The sequence below is a fragment of the Carcharodon carcharias genome, chromosome 7 (assembly GCF_017639515.1).
Source record: "Carcharodon carcharias isolate sCarCar2 chromosome 7, sCarCar2.pri, whole genome shotgun sequence".
Classification (NCBI taxonomy): Eukaryota; Metazoa; Chordata; class Chondrichthyes; order Lamniformes; family Lamnidae; genus Carcharodon; species Carcharodon carcharias.
Window position 1 is genome coordinate 131,157,746 of NC_054473.1, and position 17,823 is coordinate 131,175,568.

The 17,823-nt window shown below is 45.6% G+C and overlaps 1 protein-coding gene across 1 annotated transcript in view; it reads left to right on the forward strand.

Moving 5' to 3' along the window:
• The window catches only part of LOC121280052 (dynein heavy chain 5, axonemal-like), a 336,766-nt gene that overhangs the window by 260,773 nt on the left and 58,170 nt on the right, over nucleotides 1–17,823 (forward strand). The window contains exons 63-65 of the mRNA XM_041191681.1: nucleotides 5,959–6,138; nucleotides 6,600–6,737; nucleotides 15,971–16,106. Of these exons, the coding sequence (XP_041047615.1) occupies nucleotides 5,959–6,138; nucleotides 6,600–6,737; nucleotides 15,971–16,106 (454 nt within the window). The remainder of the gene's footprint in view (nucleotides 1–5,958; nucleotides 6,139–6,599; nucleotides 6,738–15,970; nucleotides 16,107–17,823) is intronic.

Genomic DNA, 17,823 nt, shown 5'->3' on the forward strand with positions numbered 1-17,823 from the left:
CTGGTAGCGTTGCAAAGTCTTAAGGCCAACCCAGGCATACATATCTGTAAATCTGACAAAGGGATTGGAATAGTCACCCTCAACAAGTGTGACGATATCAACAAAATATATGCCATCTTTAATGACGGATCCAAATTTGTATCCATAGGGCCTTCCGCAAAGCATGATCGTACAGCCCTGCTTGAAAGCAAGTTACAGAAACGCCTGTTGGACTTGTGTAAGAGTAGCGAGCTGCCAGGTGATATTTATGATAGGATTCATCCTCGTGGCTCACTGCATCCGTGTATTTATGGGTGCCCAAACACACAAAAGTGATGTCCTGTTACGCCCTATCTATCCATGACTGGTTCTGCACAACATGAATCAGCAAAATGGTTGGTGATTTGCTACAACCAGTTCTGAGCAAGTTTTCCACATAAGCCGTGAAGGATTCCTTCACCTTTGCAAAGGTCATACAGGATTTGCATATTGATAGCAATGCCGTGTCCATGTGCTCATTCAACATCTCTAACCTATTCACCAATGAACTGCTCAAGGAAGCCATAAACATTTGCATTGTATCACTATATTATGACAATCTAGACGCACAACCAATGTTTGAATCTATATTCATTGAACTTATGAATTCAGCAACTCATGCAGTCAAGTTCAATTTTAACAACACCATGTATGTCCAACTAGATGGTATTGCCATGGGATCCCTCTAGGTCTAGCTCTTACAAACATCTCAGTTGGCTTCCATGAGAAACACATTTGCAGGAGTCTGGGAAGAGTGTCCTGCAGTCAGCTTCACGGTGAAGCAGTCTGGGAAGAATATCCTGCAGTCAGCATCGCAATGAAACAGTTTGGGAAGAGTATCCTGCAGTCAGCATCGCGATGAAGCAGTCTGGGAAGAGTGTCCTGCAGTAAATTCTTGTTGAAAATAACAAGAGTGACATCACAAGACAGCAGGAGAGAGCGGCAGAGAGATCAGAACCAGCGCAAGTGCGGGGAAGCTTCAAAAAGTGACAACAAAGGTGAGAGCTGATTGGTGAATAGTGGGTAAAAGTTTTTCTCCAGTCTTTTTCCTCCAGTTTAAAATAGATTGAACTAAGGAAAGGTAAGGGTTCTAGTTTTTATTTAAAGTACATAAAAAATTTAACGTTTTTTACTGTATTTAACTCAAAGTAAGGGTTTTTTTTCAACTGGAGGCATGGCAGCGCAGCTCAGTCCCATGTTATGTACCGCCTGCAACATGTGGGAAATCCTAGACACTCCTTGCGCTCTGACCGACCACGTGTGCAGTAAGTGCCACCAGCTGCAGCTACTCGAGCTCCGAGTTTTGGAGCTTGAGCGGCAGCTGGAGGCACTGAGGTGCTTCCATGAGGCTGAGAGTTTCGTGGATAGCATGTTTTTAGACATGGCCACCCCCCAGCTTATGGAAGTGCAGGCAGAGAGGCAATGGGTGATGATCAGTTAGAAGAAAGATGTCAGGCAGGTAGTCAGGAAATCCCCAGGGTGCAACTCGCTTGAGAGCTGTTTTTCTGTGTTGAAAAATGGTGAGAGTAACGGTTCCTCTGGGGAGTGCAGCCATGCTCATGACACTGTGAGTGGTTCAGCTGCACGGGGGAGGAAAAAGAGGGGAAAAGCAATAGCGGTAGGAGACTCGATAGTAAGGGGAACAGACAGGCGTTTCTGCGGCTGTAGACATGACTCCAGGTTGTTATGTTGCCTCCCTGATTCCAGGGTCAAGGATGTCACTGAACGGCTGCAGGGCATTCTAAAGGGGGAGTGCAAACAGACAGAGATCATGGTACATATTGGCACCAACGACATAGGTAGAAAGAGGGATGAGGTCTTGCCAGCAGAATTTAGGGAGCTAGGAAACAGAGTAAAAAACAGGACCTCAAAGGTAGTAATCTCTGGATTATTTCCAGTGCCACACGCTAGTGAGTATAGAAATAGGAGGTTAGTCCAGATGAATATGTGGCTGGAGAGATGGTACAAGAGGGAGGGCTTGAGATTTCTGGGACATTGGGACCGTTTCTGGGGGCGGTGGGACCTGTACAAAGCGGACAGGTTGCACCTGAACCGGAATGGGATCAACATCCTTGTGGAGAGGTTTGCTAGTGCTGTTGGGGAGGGTTTAAACTAATTTGGCAGGGAGGTGGGATCCTGAGAGGAGGTTCAGCAGTGGGAGATGCACAGCCAAAATTAGAAGAGAGAGCAAGTGAGTCTGGAAGGCATTGAAATTATTGGCCAGTTAAAGCGCAAGGGAGTTTGGCAAGGTTGGATGATATTTATTTTAATGCAAGGAGTATGACGAATAAGGCAGAAGAGTTGAGGGCACAAATTAACACATAGAAGCATGAAGTCATTGCTGTCACAGAGACATGGTTGAGAGAGGGGCAGGATTGGCAGCTCAATATTCCATGATATAGGGTCTTCAGGCGCGACAGGGAAGGAGGTAAAAAAAGATAGGGTATCACAATATTGATTAAGGAATCAATTACAGCAGTAAGGAGGGATGACATCTTAGAAGGCTCCTCAAATGAAGCTATATGGGTAGACCTGGAAAACAAAAAAGGAGCAATCACATTGCTGGGAGTGTACTATTGGCCTCCAAACAGTCAGAGAGAAATAGAAGAGCAGATATGTAGGCAAATTTCAGAGAAGTGTAAAAATAATAGGGGTGTAATAGTGGGGGATTTCAACTTCCCCGACATTAACTAGGTTAGTCATAGTGTGATCGGTTTAAAGGGAGCGGAAATCTTAAAATGCATCCAGGAGCGATTTTTAAGCCAGTACGTAGAAGGCCCTACAAGAGAGGTCCTGGACTTAATTTTAGGGAATGAAGCCAGGCAAGTGGTAGAGGTATCAATGGGGGAACATTTTTCAGTTAGTGATCATAACTCTGTTAGATTCAAAGTTGTGTGGACTGGGAGCAGCTACTTTCAGTTAAATCTGCGTCAGAGCAGTGGGACTCATTCAAGAAGGAAATAGGGAGAGTACAGGGCCAACATATTCCAGTAAAGACAAAGGGCAGGACCAACTAACCCAGGGAACCCTGAATGTCAAGGGATATACAGGATTGGATAAAGAGAAAAAGGGAGGCTTATGGCAGAAACCAACGGATCAAAACAGCAGAAGCCCTAGAGGACTCTAGAATGTGTAAGGGGGAACTTAAGAAGGAAATTAGGAGAGCAAAAAGGGGGCATGAAAAAACATTGGCAGGTCAAATAAAGGAAAATCCAAAGTTATTTTACAAGTACGTTAAGAGTAAGAGGATAACTAGGGAAAGAGTAGGGCCCATTAAGGACCATAGTGGCAATTTGTGTGTAGAGCCGGAAGACGTAGGTAGGGTTCTAAATGAATACTTTGTGTCAGTGTTCACAAATGAGAGGGACGACATGGGTATGGAAATCAGGCAGAAGGACTGTGATATAATTAAAGAAATTAGTGTTGAAAGGGAGGAGGTTCTAAGTGGTCTGACAGGCTTAAAAGTAGATAAATCTCTAGGCCCGAATGAAATGTATCCCAGGCTGTTGAATGAGGTGAGGGAGGAGATAGCAGGGGTGTTGACAATCATCTTCAATACCTCTCTGGCCACAGGAGAAGTGCTAGAGGACTGGAGGACAGCCAGTGTGGTACTGTTATTCAAGAAGGGAGGAAGGGATAAACTAAGGAACTATAGGCCAGTCAGTCTAACCTCAGTGGTGGGGAAACTATTGGAAACAATTCTGAGGGACAGAATTAATCTATACTAGGAGAGGCAGGGATTAATCAAGGACAGTCGGCATGGTTTTGTTAAGGAGAGGTCATGTCTGACCAATTTGATTGAATTTTTTGAAGAGGTGACCAGGTGTGTAGATGAGGGCAATGCATTTAATGTAGTCTACTTGGACTTCAGCAAGGCTTTTGATAATGTCCCGCATGGGAGACTGATAACAATGGTAAGAGCCCATGGGTTCCTAGGCAATTTGGCAAATTGGATCCAGAATTGGCTGAGTGGCAGGAAGCAGAAGGTGATGGTCAAGATGTGTTTTTGTGACGGGATGCCTGTGTCCAGTGGGGTTACACAGGGATCAGTGTTGGGTTCCTTGCTGTTTGTGGTATATATAAACAATTTAGACTTGAGTGTAGGAAGGTTGATCAGTAAGTTTGCAGATGACACAAAAATTGGTGGGGTGGTAAATAGTGAGGAGGATAGCCTTAGATTACAGGATGATATAGAGGGGCTGGTCAGATGGGCTGATCAGTGGCAAATGGAATTTAATCTGGGTAAGTGCCCACACACAAACTTGGGCAAGACCATCAAGGCACGGGAATACATGATGAATGGTAGGACCCTGGGAAGCACCAAGGATCAGAGGGACTTTGGTGTGCATGTCCACTGGTCCCTTAAGGTAGTGGGACAAGTAGATAAGTTGGTTAAGAAGGCTTATGGGATACTAGCCTTTATTAGCCGAGGCATAGAATATAAGATTAGAGAGGTTCTGCTGTAACTGTATAAAACACTGGTTAGGCCACAGCTAGATTATTGCGTGCAGTTCTGGAATCCACATTATAGGAAGGATATGATTGCACTAGAGAGAGTGCAGAGGAGATTTACCAGGATGTTGCCTGGGCTGGAGAGTTTTGGTTATGAGGAGAGATTGGATAGACTGGGGTTATTTTCCCTGGAGCAGAGGAGATTGAGGGGGGACATGATTGAGGTGTATAAAATTATTAGGGGCATAGCTAGGGTAAACAGGCAGGAACTTTTCCCCTTGGTGGAGGGATCAATAACCAGGGGGCATAGAATTAAGGTAAGGGGCGGGAGGTTTAGAGGGGATGTGAGGAACAATTTTTTCACCCAGAGGGTGGTGGGAATCTGGTACTCACTGCCTGAAAGGGAGTAGAGGCAGAAACCCTCATAACATTTAAGAAGTATTTGGATGAGCACTTGTGATGCCATAGCATGCAAGGCTATGGGCCTAATGCTGGAAAATAGGATTAGAATAGGTAGATACTTGTTTGACTGGCTCAGACTCGATGGGCCAAAGGGCCTTTTTCTGTGATGTAGACCTCGATGATTCTATGATGGAATGACACATGACCTTATACCCCATGCATATTTCCGATACATTTGCTATATTTGAACCACCAGCTGCATGCAAGAACTTCCTTACACATCTTAATGGGAGGATCATATCAAACAGCATGTCCTTCGGCTGTTCACAACAGACAAAGTACTGACCTGACCTAACCAACCCATGCTTGCATGCCTGCAAAACTCAAAACATAGTGTCCAACATTAGATGTGATTCCTCACTTCTAAACTGCCTCCGAACTATTTTCACAGAGGCAGGATTGGGGGTCAGCAGGGCTAGCCAGTGGCACTGAACTCTCCGGTTGGCCTCCAGGTTTCCGCAGGCAGCCTAAGTTCAACACTCCAGGCAGGTTTAGTGAGCTTTTCAGCTTGATTGGGTGCAAGAGCTGCTACTCGCTGCCCTGTAGAGGTCTCTCAAATCTCCTCTGCCCCCACAATTGTGGCCTGGCTGCTCAATCTATTTTTAAAGTAAAGCTTTAAAAATGTTGGAGAGAGAGCACCTCCATTTTGAAGCAACCTCTCTCTAACTTAACCTGCTGCTCCTTTTAAGCTGTAAAGCCTCTGATCAGCCTCCAGCTATGACAACTGCCCATTGTTCTGAATTGGACATCAAACCTACCTCTGACTATTAATTGGCTGCCCCGGGAAAATCAGAGGTGAGTGACTATTCCTCCTGGGAATAGTCCCAAACAGTCCCAAACTCTGTTTCCTCATCCCAGAGGGAAAATCCAGCCCTTTTTGCTTTATCTTACATTGTCCAGCACTTCATTTGAAGCTGGTCCTGTCCTAGGACCTGCAAGTCCTAGAGAGTGGTCTGCAAGAATTTGCCTTTTAATTGAAAGTTTCTGAATTTATCTGTTATTAAAATGATTCATTTGTTTTCATAGCAATTTCCCAAGGACAGTATCAATGAGGAGACAGTAGAACTTCTGTGTCCCTACTTTGAAATGCCAGATTATAACATTGATGTTGCCAGACGGGTCTGTGGTAATGTGGCTGGCCTTTGTTCCTGGACTCAAGCTATGGCTTACTTTCATGGAATAAATAAAGAAGTGTTGCCACTTAAGGTTTGTTACATTTTAACGCACAATGATAGGATCACTGTAGCATATGTTTAAACTTACACCAAAGCTGTTATTATACCTAAAATAATGGACCATATCTTGCTGTAGCAAGACATCTACACTATCTGTTATTAGTAAGCCTTGCTCATGCATATTGCAATTATGACAACTTCATGCCATTCAATGTAATTCAATGATGAGGCATACAATGGAATGCCACTTTCACAAAGCTAACTGGGGAGCAGCGTAGCCTAGAGAGAAACCTTTGGATATCCGTGTTTATCTATGCATTTGCCTCTTGCTGGAAGTTGCTGTTGCATTTGCACATAAATAGCAGTGTATATTGTTAGCTTATGGTTATTTTAATAGTAAATACTGGTAAATTTCTGATAATTAATTCTAATTTGCATTAGGAACTTTAGCAGATGTGGCCTTTTATAATAGCTTTAATCAATATCTTTAAGGCAAACCTTACCATACAGGAAAGTCGTTTGGCCACTGCTATGGAGGACCTGAAGAAGGCTCAGTGTGAGCTTGATGCCAAACAAGTTGAGCTTGATATTGTGCAGGCAGAATATGAGCAAGCAATGAGAGAGAAGCAGGTAATTGCATGACTGTTAGTTATTAGACTGAGTTATTTTGTGCTCCTTTCAGTATTTTGTTCAGGTATGTTTAAAAAAAAAGAACTGCATTTATACTTGTAGAATGGATGACGATCCGATACTGCCCGTTTTGTGTCATCTCCTGAGACAAATTTTTACCCTAAAGTCTTTTAATTGGCAAAGAGGGATGGGACCCTGTGATTCAAGTGAATTATAGGCCACTAACTAGTCATCCATAATTTTCAACCATAAAAACTGACAAAGATACACTCAAAAATACCAACGGTTGCAACATGTATTTCACACGGTAAATACCCAAGCTCATTACAAGAAACCAATTATATTACAAAAAGTTAAAGCAACTTCAGTCATATACTGATGGGCCAGAACTTGTTTTAATTTTGATCTTTTTGCAGATGGAAATTCTGCTTTAGAAATAGAGAAAGCCAAAATTACTTTAAACCTCAAGTTTTACTTCACCCAATTTGCCTTCCCAGCTCTTGAATTCCCTTCTTAATTGGACCACATTAGCTATGAGGTGTTGTTTGCATTTTTAAATTTGTTTCTGTTCTCCATATCCATGCCATGTCACACCATATGCTGCGTTAGAATACTGGGCACAACACCTACCAGCTGAGCTGCAACAATACTGACATTTAGTAAGAGGTTATAAATTTGGTGGTACTGCACTGTACCGATACAGGAGTGATCATGAAAGTAGCTAGAAATTATTTGACTTTCAACTTCTGCTTGATCCATTTCCCTGATTATTTAGCAGATGCATATTAATTTATTCTTTATGAATATGTATTATTAGCAAAGACAAAATGGCAAACAAGTGCAGTTTGAAACTGAGTGTATACCTGGGAGTTTAATGAGTGGGGGAGTTAGGTGAGGAGGGGAAGGAGGTGTCCCTTTCCCTTTGCCTTTCATTTCCTTAACTTTTTCACCCTGTAGGAATTGATTTTTCTCTACTACAGGAAAAGAAGATAGCTGTTTGGTGAGTATCTGGTAAATGGTTCAGGTCAATTCTATTCCTAAGGATTGTACAGAGAACTGGTGGTAAGTTTGATTTCTTTAAGTTCATTTACGGGATGTGGGTGTCACTGGCCAGGCCATTGATTATTGCCCATCCCTAATTGCCCTTGAGAAAGTGGTAGTGAGCTGCCTTCTTAAACCGCTGCAGTCCTTGTGGTGTAGGTACATCCACCGTGCTGTTAGGATAGGATTTCCTAGTCTTTGACCAGCAACAGTGAAGAAACAACAAGTCAGGATGGTGAGTGGCTTGGAGGGGAACTTGCAAGTGGCAGTGTTCCCATGTATCTGCTGCCTTTGTCCTTCTAGATGGTGGCAGTCGTGGGTTTGAAAGTTGCTGCCTAAGGAGCCTTGGTGAGTTCCTGCAGTGCATCTAGTAGATGGTACACACTGCTGCCACTGTTCATCGCTGGTGGAGGGAGTAAATGTTTCTGGAAGGCATGCCAATCAAGTGGGCTGTTTTGTCCTGGATGGTGCCAAGTGTTATTGGAGCTGCACTCACCCAGGCAAGTGGAAAGTACTCCATCACACTCCTGATGTGCCTTGTAGGTGGTGGCAGGCTTTGGAGAGTCAGAAGGTGAGTTACTCACCGCAGCATTCCTAGCCTCTGACCTGCTCTTGTGGACACAGTATTTATATGGCAAATACTGCTGAGCAGTGTTGAACAGTGCTGAACATTGTGCAATCATCAGCGAACGTCCCCACTTCTGACTTTATGATGGAAGGAAGGTCATTGATGAAGTAGCTGATTATGGTTGGGCCTAGGACACTACCCTGAGGAACTCCTGCAGTGATGTCCTGGAACTGAGATGATTGACCTCCAACAACCACGGCCATCTTCCTTTGTGCTAGGTATGACTCCAACCAGTGGAGAGTTTTCCCCCAATTCCCATTGACTGTAGGTTTGCTAGGAGACCTTGATGCCATTCTTAATGCCACTTGTGGTCATTTGTGGGAGTGGTGTTCAGGCCCATTAATAATAACCATACAGTAGGACAGGGTATAAAGGAGGAAATAATGGGAGCTTGTCAGAAAGGTACAGTGATAATCCTGGGAGATTTTAATCTACATATAGACTGGAAAAATCAGCTGGGCAAAGGTAGGCCAGATGAGGAATTCATAGGGGAGAATTTTCTTCCCGTTGGGCGGGAGTGGGAACGGAGCTGATCACCGCCCGCGATCAGCTCTGCACCGCCATTTTACATGGGCGGGCCAATTAAGGCCCACCCAGCATGAAGCACAGCTCCTGAGGGTAGTGGGAGTTGGCGGGCAACGGCAGGAGTCCAATGACCGTCAGGTCCAATGGCGACCCGGCGGCCTGGTCAAATACAGCGCTGGCAGCCTTGCAAAAAGGCTGTTCATCATGGTCAGTAGAAGGGCTCCCCAGAGCACTGCTGGAGAGCAGGCCAGGCAGGAGGGTAGCGCAGCGTGGCAATGTGCCCCTTGGTTTTCTGATGAGTGTCTAGCTGCCCTCCTGGAGGAGGTGGCAGGGCAGCGGGAGGTCCTCGTTCTGAGGGACGGGAGGTGGTGCCCCCCCACCTGATCAAACGTGCCTGGGAGGAGGTGGCAGATATATTCAGCTCCAATGAAGTGGTGCGACACATGTGGGTCCAGTACCGCAAGCGATTCAACGACCTCTTGCACTCAGGAAGGGTGAGTACAATGTTGGCAGAGGTCACTTAACACAGCTGGCAGGCTTTCCTCCCAAATGCCCTCACCCCCCCCAACTCTGAGTGCAGTTACAGCATTGAATCCTTCACAGCATGTTTCCCTCGCTGGGTGGGCCAGCAAATATTGCCCGTGCCTAATTGATCCTGGGAGGGCAGTGCTGAGATGGGTTCTGCACCCACAGCATGTGTGATACTGACACCCAGAGTATAGATTCGGGGGCAAACTCAAGGATCTGCACGTAGGCGCAGTGCTGGAACTGCGAAGCATGTCAAAGTCAGGGTGCTGACATGCTGGGAGGGGAGCTTCTAGGTAGCAGGGCACCAATCCATCTGCTGTCCTTGGCGTTCCATGTGCTTGTGCCTCTTTGCTTTGCAAGGTTAGACCTTGCGGTGCCACGTGTGATGGAGGCAGCATTTGGGCAAGGGGTGGGGTCAGCCGTGGCTCCTTGGTGTGAGTGTGCGGCAGCTGCAGGTTGACAAGCATTGGAGCCCTGCAATGTCCCACTCTGGTTGGGATGGCAGGGATGCCAGGTACAGGGTGGACTAATCAATGCTCTTCTCTCCTTTTTAGGAGAAGACTGCATACAATGCCACCAAGCGGATGCGGACTGGTGGAGGCCAGGCCCCGTTGGCCATCATGACCAGATACGAGCAGGATGCGATGGATCTGGAGAGGCGCCATGCGGCCAGGTCCACTGGTGGCAGTGAGGCTGGGGTGCCCTGGGGAGATAAGATTGCCAAGCACTGAGGTCACCATGTGTGGCTCAGCAACCATAGCACTGCTGAAGGCTCAGTGATTGAAGTTTGCAACATGGGTTGACCATTAATTATGGAAGGATGAGCGTACACTGATCCGGGGGACAGGCATGCACTTTGACATTGTCTCCACTTTAACTAATCAAATGTCCTTGTTCTTCCTTTCAGCATCACTGGATTAAGGCTAGGAAGAGGAGGCAGAGGGGCTACCTCTCACACCAGAGGGCCCTGAACAATTGGGCTCACCAGCTTCACAACATTTCTGCCAGGCAGGCAGCAGTGCAGATACTAGCATCTCAGTGGGAGTTAGATCATCGGCTAGTGTCCTGTGGCACAGCGTTGAGGGCACTTCACACTCACTTGAGGTGCAGGCGGAGACATGGAGTGCCCATGGTGCTGGCACTCGGAGGATTGATGGGAACCAGGCACGTGATTGGTTGGTTGCTGATGATGTGCTTCTGGAGTCGTCTGTGAGGCACCAGATGCTGGAGGTGCAGCAGGGTATGCGGGACAATCTGGCGGCGATACACGAGGCAATGCATGGCGTGCTGGAGGAGTCCATGCGGAGCATCACCGATGCAATGAGCCTCATGGCTGAGCGCCATGCTTCCTCCATAGAGAGAGTGACGTCTCTCGTGGAAAGGCTCCTCCAGGAGACCAATCAGGGCCACTTGGGGTTGCACTTGGACCTGCAAGTCCTTACAGCAGCATTGAACTCAGCTGGTCAGTGCCAGTGTGGGATATGGTTTGGGCACCAAGTATCCCAGATCGGTGCCCATCCATCAACGGTGAGCAGGGAGGTCCGAAGGGATCTCACGTCGGTGCGTGAACTGCCTGTCGTCTCTGTGGGCTTCTCTCAAGGTGCTCCAAATGAGGGCAGCAGCTCCTCCACCCCTCTGTCAGTGACTGTGGGATCCGATGAGGCTGCAGCGACTGAGGAGATGCCAGTTGTGGAACTGGCTGCTCCCTCCCAGGCACGGCCATCAAAGGCTCATGGGCCAGAGGATGCCTGCCAAGGTCATCGAGGCCAACAGGACAGCACGGTGAGCAGGCTGTCTCAGATGCCAGTGCCAGCGAGGGGGGAGCACCTAGACATAGTACCCAGAAACATAAACTTAAGGGGCCTTAGGCACATAACGGGTTTCCCATTGGTGGTTTTATGTTGCACCGCTATTAGTTCATGACCACTCAGTGTGATGTGTAACACCTTTGTAATTATTATTTTTTGGACTTCATTTTGTTAAATCATTAAATTTTTATATGTGAGCATGGTTCAGGGTGATTCCTTACTTCTGCAGGAGGACGGTAACCCATGATGTTATGAGTGAGTTGTTTGATGTTGAGCTTTATTGACAAAGACCTTAGTTAATACTCCTACGCAGGCAAATTTTGCACTCAGGTATCAAGTATGGAGCCTGCAGCCCTGGCTTGTGTAGGAGGTCCATCTATGGTGGGGTGGCTGAAGGTTCATTGGATTAAAGCCTCCCGGGGGGCCCTGCCTCCCTGGAGTATGCCCGGATCAGCATCTACCCCCTCAGTGTTCTCCTGTGCGTGCTCATCCTTGGGCTCACTGCTGGACTCATCGTGTGCAGCTGAAGAAACTGTGTCTACATCTTCCTCATCCACTGCATCGTCCCTTTTCAGCGCCAGATTGTGGAGAGCGCAGCATGCAACCACTATCGATGATACAGCAGGATCTGGGGGGTATTGGAGTGCGCCCCCTGAACAGTCCAGGCATAGAAAGCACATCTTGAGAGGACCAATGGTTCTCTCCACCACAGCCCTGTGGAGGCATGGCTTCTACCGCTGCCCAGCCTCTGTTCTTGGATGGCGGAAAGGCTTCATGAGCCTCATTCTGAGGGGATAGCCTTTGTAACCCAGCAGCCATCCATCCAGCTGAGCTGGAGCACAGAAAAGCCTCAGCACCTGGGAGTGTCTGAGGATGTAGGCGTCGTGGGAGCTGCTTGGGTACCTTGCACAGACTTGCAGGATCTGCATCCTGTGATCAAACTATCTGCACATTCATGGAGTGGAAGCCCTTCCTGTTGACGAAGGCATCGGGCTCACCTGCTGGTGCCTTGATGGCCACATGTGTACAGTCTATAGCACCCTGGATGCGGGGGAAGCCAGCAATGGCCACGAAGCCTCTGGCTCGCTCTGTCTGGCTGGCCTTGTCCCAGCGGTAATGGATGAAAGTCAATGCACACCTGAACAGAGCATCTGTCACCTGCTTGACACTAGTGTGGAAGCTGATTGGGAAACTCTGCAAAGATCACCCATCAACCCCTGGAAAGAGCCGGAGGCATAGAATTTGAGGACAGCCGTGACCTTCAGCACCACTGGCATGAGGTGCCCACCCACACAGTTGGTGCAGATCTCAGGCCCTATTACATGACAAATGGAGGTGGCTGTTTCCCTTGAGGGACAGATCCTCCTTCGGCACTGCATCTCAGACACTTTAAGGTAGTTGCTTCGCCGCCTGTATACCCTGGCAGCAGGATAGTGGTGTCTTCTGCGGCTCCTTCCGCCTTGAACTTCCTGTTGGCCATGGGCCCCTTGTGCCTGCGCCTCTCTCCTCTCAAAGGTGGCTCCCCTGGAGGCTGAATGTGGACTCCTGGCCTCCTCCCTCTTCTGGCCCTCCCTTCCTTCTCAGAGGAGGTGCCTCTACTGGAGAGGTCAACTCCCATTCCCAGGCTAAGGGAAGGCTTCCTGAAATCAGCAAGGCCCCAGAAATGATGTTGACTCAGAGTCCTGACCTGAAGGCTGTTACTCCTGTCCAAGCAGCTGTGAAGAGTTTTGAAGTATTCCTGCTCACATAGGCAAGTATCAGTAACTGTAAGCATTAAATGTCTGACAAATAACACTTGCGACCCCATTCACTCTTCTTATCCTGCCTGTGGATGAGGTTTATACAAATTTCTCCTACCCACCTGCCCATTGTACCTGTGCGACGACCTGAAGATCACACGGGCCCCAAAACATCCCTGACAATTTCTGCCTCAAGGGCCTTAAGTGGCTCATTAATTAATGGCGGGCACGCATCGGAGATCATTGCGCGCCCGCCCACCTAAATATCACAATGGCACGCGGTGACATCGGGATGCTCACCCGGCGTCACCGCACGTCATTTCACGCATAGGTGTGCAGGGCCCGCCCCCACACAGCATCAAGAAAGTTCTGGCCATAGAATGTTTTCAGGATAGTTTCTTAGAATAGCACATGCTGGCATCAACCATAGAGCAGAATATACCAAATCTGGTATTGTGCAATGAGATAGGATTAATTAATGACCTCATAGTGAAGGTGCCCCTAGGTAGCAGTGATCTTAATATGGTTGAGTTTTACCTTCAGTTTGAGGGAGAGAAAAGTGGGTCGAAGATTAGTATTTTAATTTTAAATAAGGGCAATTATGAGGGCATGAAAGCAGAGCTAGCTGAAGTGAACTGGCAAATTAGGTTAAGGGATAGGTCCATAGAGATGCAATGGCAGACATTTAAGAGGATATCTCAGAATACACAGAATAGATACATTCCAACGAGAAAGAAAAATTCCAAGAGGAGGACCCACCACCCGCAGTTAACTAAAAAAGTTAAAAATAATATCAAACTTAAAAGAAAAAGCATATCATTGTGCAAATATGGGGGCAGGTCAGAAGATTGGACAGGATATAAAGAACAGCAAAGAATAACTAAAAGGTTAAAAAGGAAGGAACAATTAGGGTATGAGAGAAAACAAGCTAGAAATATGAAGACAGATAGTAAGAGTTCTATAGATTTTTAAAAAAGAAAACTTAAAGTGAGCATTGGTCCTATAGAAAATGAGTCTGGAGAACTTATAATGGAAAATAAGAAGATAGCAGATGAATTCAACCGGGTATTTTCTGTTGGTCTTCACTGTGGAGGATACAAGTAACATTCCAGAAACAGCTGTAAATTAGAAAATCGAAGGGAGGGGGAACCCAAGAAAAGTACAATCACCAGGGAAGTGGTACTGAGCAAATTATTGGAGCTGCAGGACTTCATCCTAGGGTCTTAAAAGAAGTGGGGAGATGGTTGATGTGTTGGTTTTAATTTTCCAACATTCCCTAGATTCAGGAAAGGTTCCATTAGATTGGAAAATAGAGAATGTAACTCCTTTATTCAAAAAGGGAGGGAGACAGAATCAGGAAACCACAGGCCAGTTAGCTTAACATTTATTATAGGGAAAACATTAGAAGCTATTATTATTATAGGAGGGCACTTAAGAAATTCAAGATAATCAAGCAAACCATCATGGTTTTGTGAAAGGGAAAACATGTTAAACCAATTTATTGGAGTTCTTTGAAGAAGTAACATAAAGGGGATAAAGAAGAACAGGTGGATTTACTGTACTTAGATTTTCAGAAGGCATTTGGTAAGGTGCCACATCAAAGGTTATTGTGATTATTAAAAGCTCAGAGTGTAGGAGTAACATATTGGCATGCATGGAAGACTGTCTAGTTAACAGGAAACAGAGGGTAGGCATAAATGGGTCATTTTCTGATTGGCAAGATGTAATGAGTGTTGTGCCACAGGGACAAGTGCCGGGACCTCAAATTTTTACAATTTATGTATATGACTTGGTGAAGGCATAGTTGCTAAATTTTCTGATGACACAAAGATAGATAGGGAAGTAAGACATAAATAGGACATAAGGAGGCTACAAGAGATACAGATAGGTTAAGTGAATGGATAAATGTTCTGGCAGATAGAGTATAATGGGGAAAATGTAAAAATGTCCATTTTGGCAGGAGAAATAAAAAAGAAGCATATTATCTAAATGATGAGGGATTGCAGGGCTCTGAGATCCAGAGGGATCTGTGTGTCCTAGTGCATGAATCACAAAGGTTAGTATGTGGGTACAGCAAGTAATTAGGAAAGCTTATAGAATGTTATTGTTTGTTGCAAGGAGAATTAAATACAAAAGTAGGGAGGTTATGCTTCAGTTATATAGGGCATTGGTGAGATGATATCGAAGTCCTGTGTACAGTATTAGCCTCCTTATTTAAGGAAGGATGTAAATACATTGGAAGATGTTCGTAGAAGGTTTACTGGACTAGTACCTGGAATGGGTGGGTTGTCTTATGAGGAAAGGTTAGACAGGCTAGGCTTGTATCCACTGGAGTTTAGAAGAGTAAGAGGCAACTTGGTTGGAACATATAAGATCCTGAGGGGAATTGACAGGGTGGATGTGGAGAGGATGTTTCCTATTATGGGAGAATCTAGAAATAGGGGTCAATGTTTAAAAATAAGGGTTCACCCATTAAAGACAGAGATGAGGAGAATTTTTTCGCTCAGAGGGTTGTGAGTCTTTGGAACTCTCTTTGGCAAAAGGAGGTGGAAGCAGAGTTTTTGAATATTTTTAAAGCAGAGTTAGGTAGATTCTTGATATGTAAGGGGTGAAAGGTTATAGGGGGTAGGTGGGAATGCGGAGTTGAGGTTACAATCAAATCAGCCATGATCTTAATAAATGGCAGAGCATGCTCGAGAGTCCGAATGGCCTACTCCTGCTCTTAATTCATATATTCGTATGTTCAACAAAATAAGTCGTTAAACCAAGTGTGATGTCTCAACAAAAAAAACATTCATTGCGCTAAAAGGGGGAACTGGCATATGGTTCGACAAAGTAAACTGAATTACCCTTCTTAGGTAATTCCTGACTTTGCCCTATTCAGTAGATGGTGTTCATTTGGATAGTAAAGGGAGGCTGATGCTCATTTTGAATAGTGATATCATTTCAATACTTGATTCTCAGACATTACTAGAGGATGCTGAGCGCTGCCGGCAGAAAATGCAAATGGCTTCAAGTCTAATTGATGGTTTGTCAGGTGAGAAAGAACGTTGGACTGAACAAAGTAAGGAATTTGCTGCAGAGGAGAAAAGACTTGTGGGTAAGTAGAAACAAAATAATTGCCTCATGCTATGAAAATGTTCTTTTTATTTTTTAAGAACTGCGATGTACCTAATTCATGAGAAATGTGACAAATAATCATAAATTATGATATGAACAAATAAGGCAAAATTGAGATCAAATTTCAATGTCACAATCTGAATTTCTCCACAATCACACACTTTCTTATCAAGTGTACCAAGTTGAAGACAGTGGCATAGTGGTAAGTGGTAAGGTCACTAGACTAGTAATCCAGAGGCCTGGGTTGATGCTATGGGGATACTGGTTCAAATCCCAGCACAGCAGCTGGTGGAATTTAAATTCAGTCAATTTTAAAAACACCTGGAATTCAAAGCCAGGCTCAGTAATGGTGTCCATGAAGCTATCAGCAATAGTTGTAAACCCCCCCCTTACCTGGTTTACTTATGTCCCTTTAGGAAAGGAAATCGGCAGACCTTACCTGGCCTGGTCTATGTGACTCCAAAGCAATGTGGTTGACTCTTAACTGCCCTCAAAGGGCAATTAAGGTTGACAACAAATGCTGGCTTGCCAGTGACACCCACATCCATGAAAGAATAAATAAAAAATTAAGAAGTCCTGCTCACCCATCACTTCTGTGCTCTCCGATCTACATTGGCTCCCATTGTGGCAAAATCTTGATCTTAAAATTTGCATCTTTGTTTTAAAATCCCTCCATGGCTTTCCTCTCCCAAATCTGTAGCCTCCTCCAGCCTCTTACCCCTGAGATCTCTGCTCTCCTCCAATTCTGGCCTCTTGCACATTTTAATTGCACTATTTGCATCCATGCCTTCAGATACATAGGTCCTATGGCCTGAATTTTTCAGGGGGCGGATGGGCTCGGAGGGAGTGGGCGGGGGTGGGCACGGAGCCTATCACCACCCGCGATCAGCTCTGCATCGCCATTTTACAGTAAAAGATGTGAGCGGTGGCGCTCCACGCTACCTGTGCAGGCAGGGGAAGGAGAGAGAGTCAGGGCTTGCACAGCCTTCAATCTCCCTGAGTCACGGAGCTGCCTCAGGGAGATTGAATCGCTACTGCAAATATTAAATACATGGATTAAAAATGTATTTAAACGTGTCCCCATATGTGACTCTGTCACTTGAAAATGAGATCGGACATGTTTTTATATTTAGGAAAATGTCTTTATTAAATTAATGCAAGTTTTAGTAAACCTCATCCCGCTCGTGGATGAGGTTTCCTAAAAATGTGAAGGCTGCTTGGCCTTTTCACCTGCCCGCCAACATTAAGGTTGGACGGGCAGCGTTAACAATTACCTTAATCACTTCCTTAATGGCCTTTATAAGCCATTTAAATATTGACAGGCGTGCAGCCAACTCCGGCACGCACTTGTTGAACAAAACATTGCGATGACATCGGGACATACGATGTCATCGCGCGTCATTTTATGCATAGGCATGTCGGGCCCGCCTCCGCACGCCGACTGTAAAATCCTGCCCTATATTCCAGGCTCTTCTCCCACCTCTCTGCCTCTTTGCTTCCCTCTCCCCCTTTAAGATGTTCTTTGAAACCTGTCACTATGACCTTTCTATCCTAATGCAGCCTGAAATGATAAAAATAAGAATTATGCTTTCACATGAGTCGAGAGTCCAGAATCAATGTATAATGAGGAATTCTTTTGCAGAGGTTGGCTGGCTGAAGACAGGTATTGTAAGATTTGCTTTTCCAGTGGTCTTGAT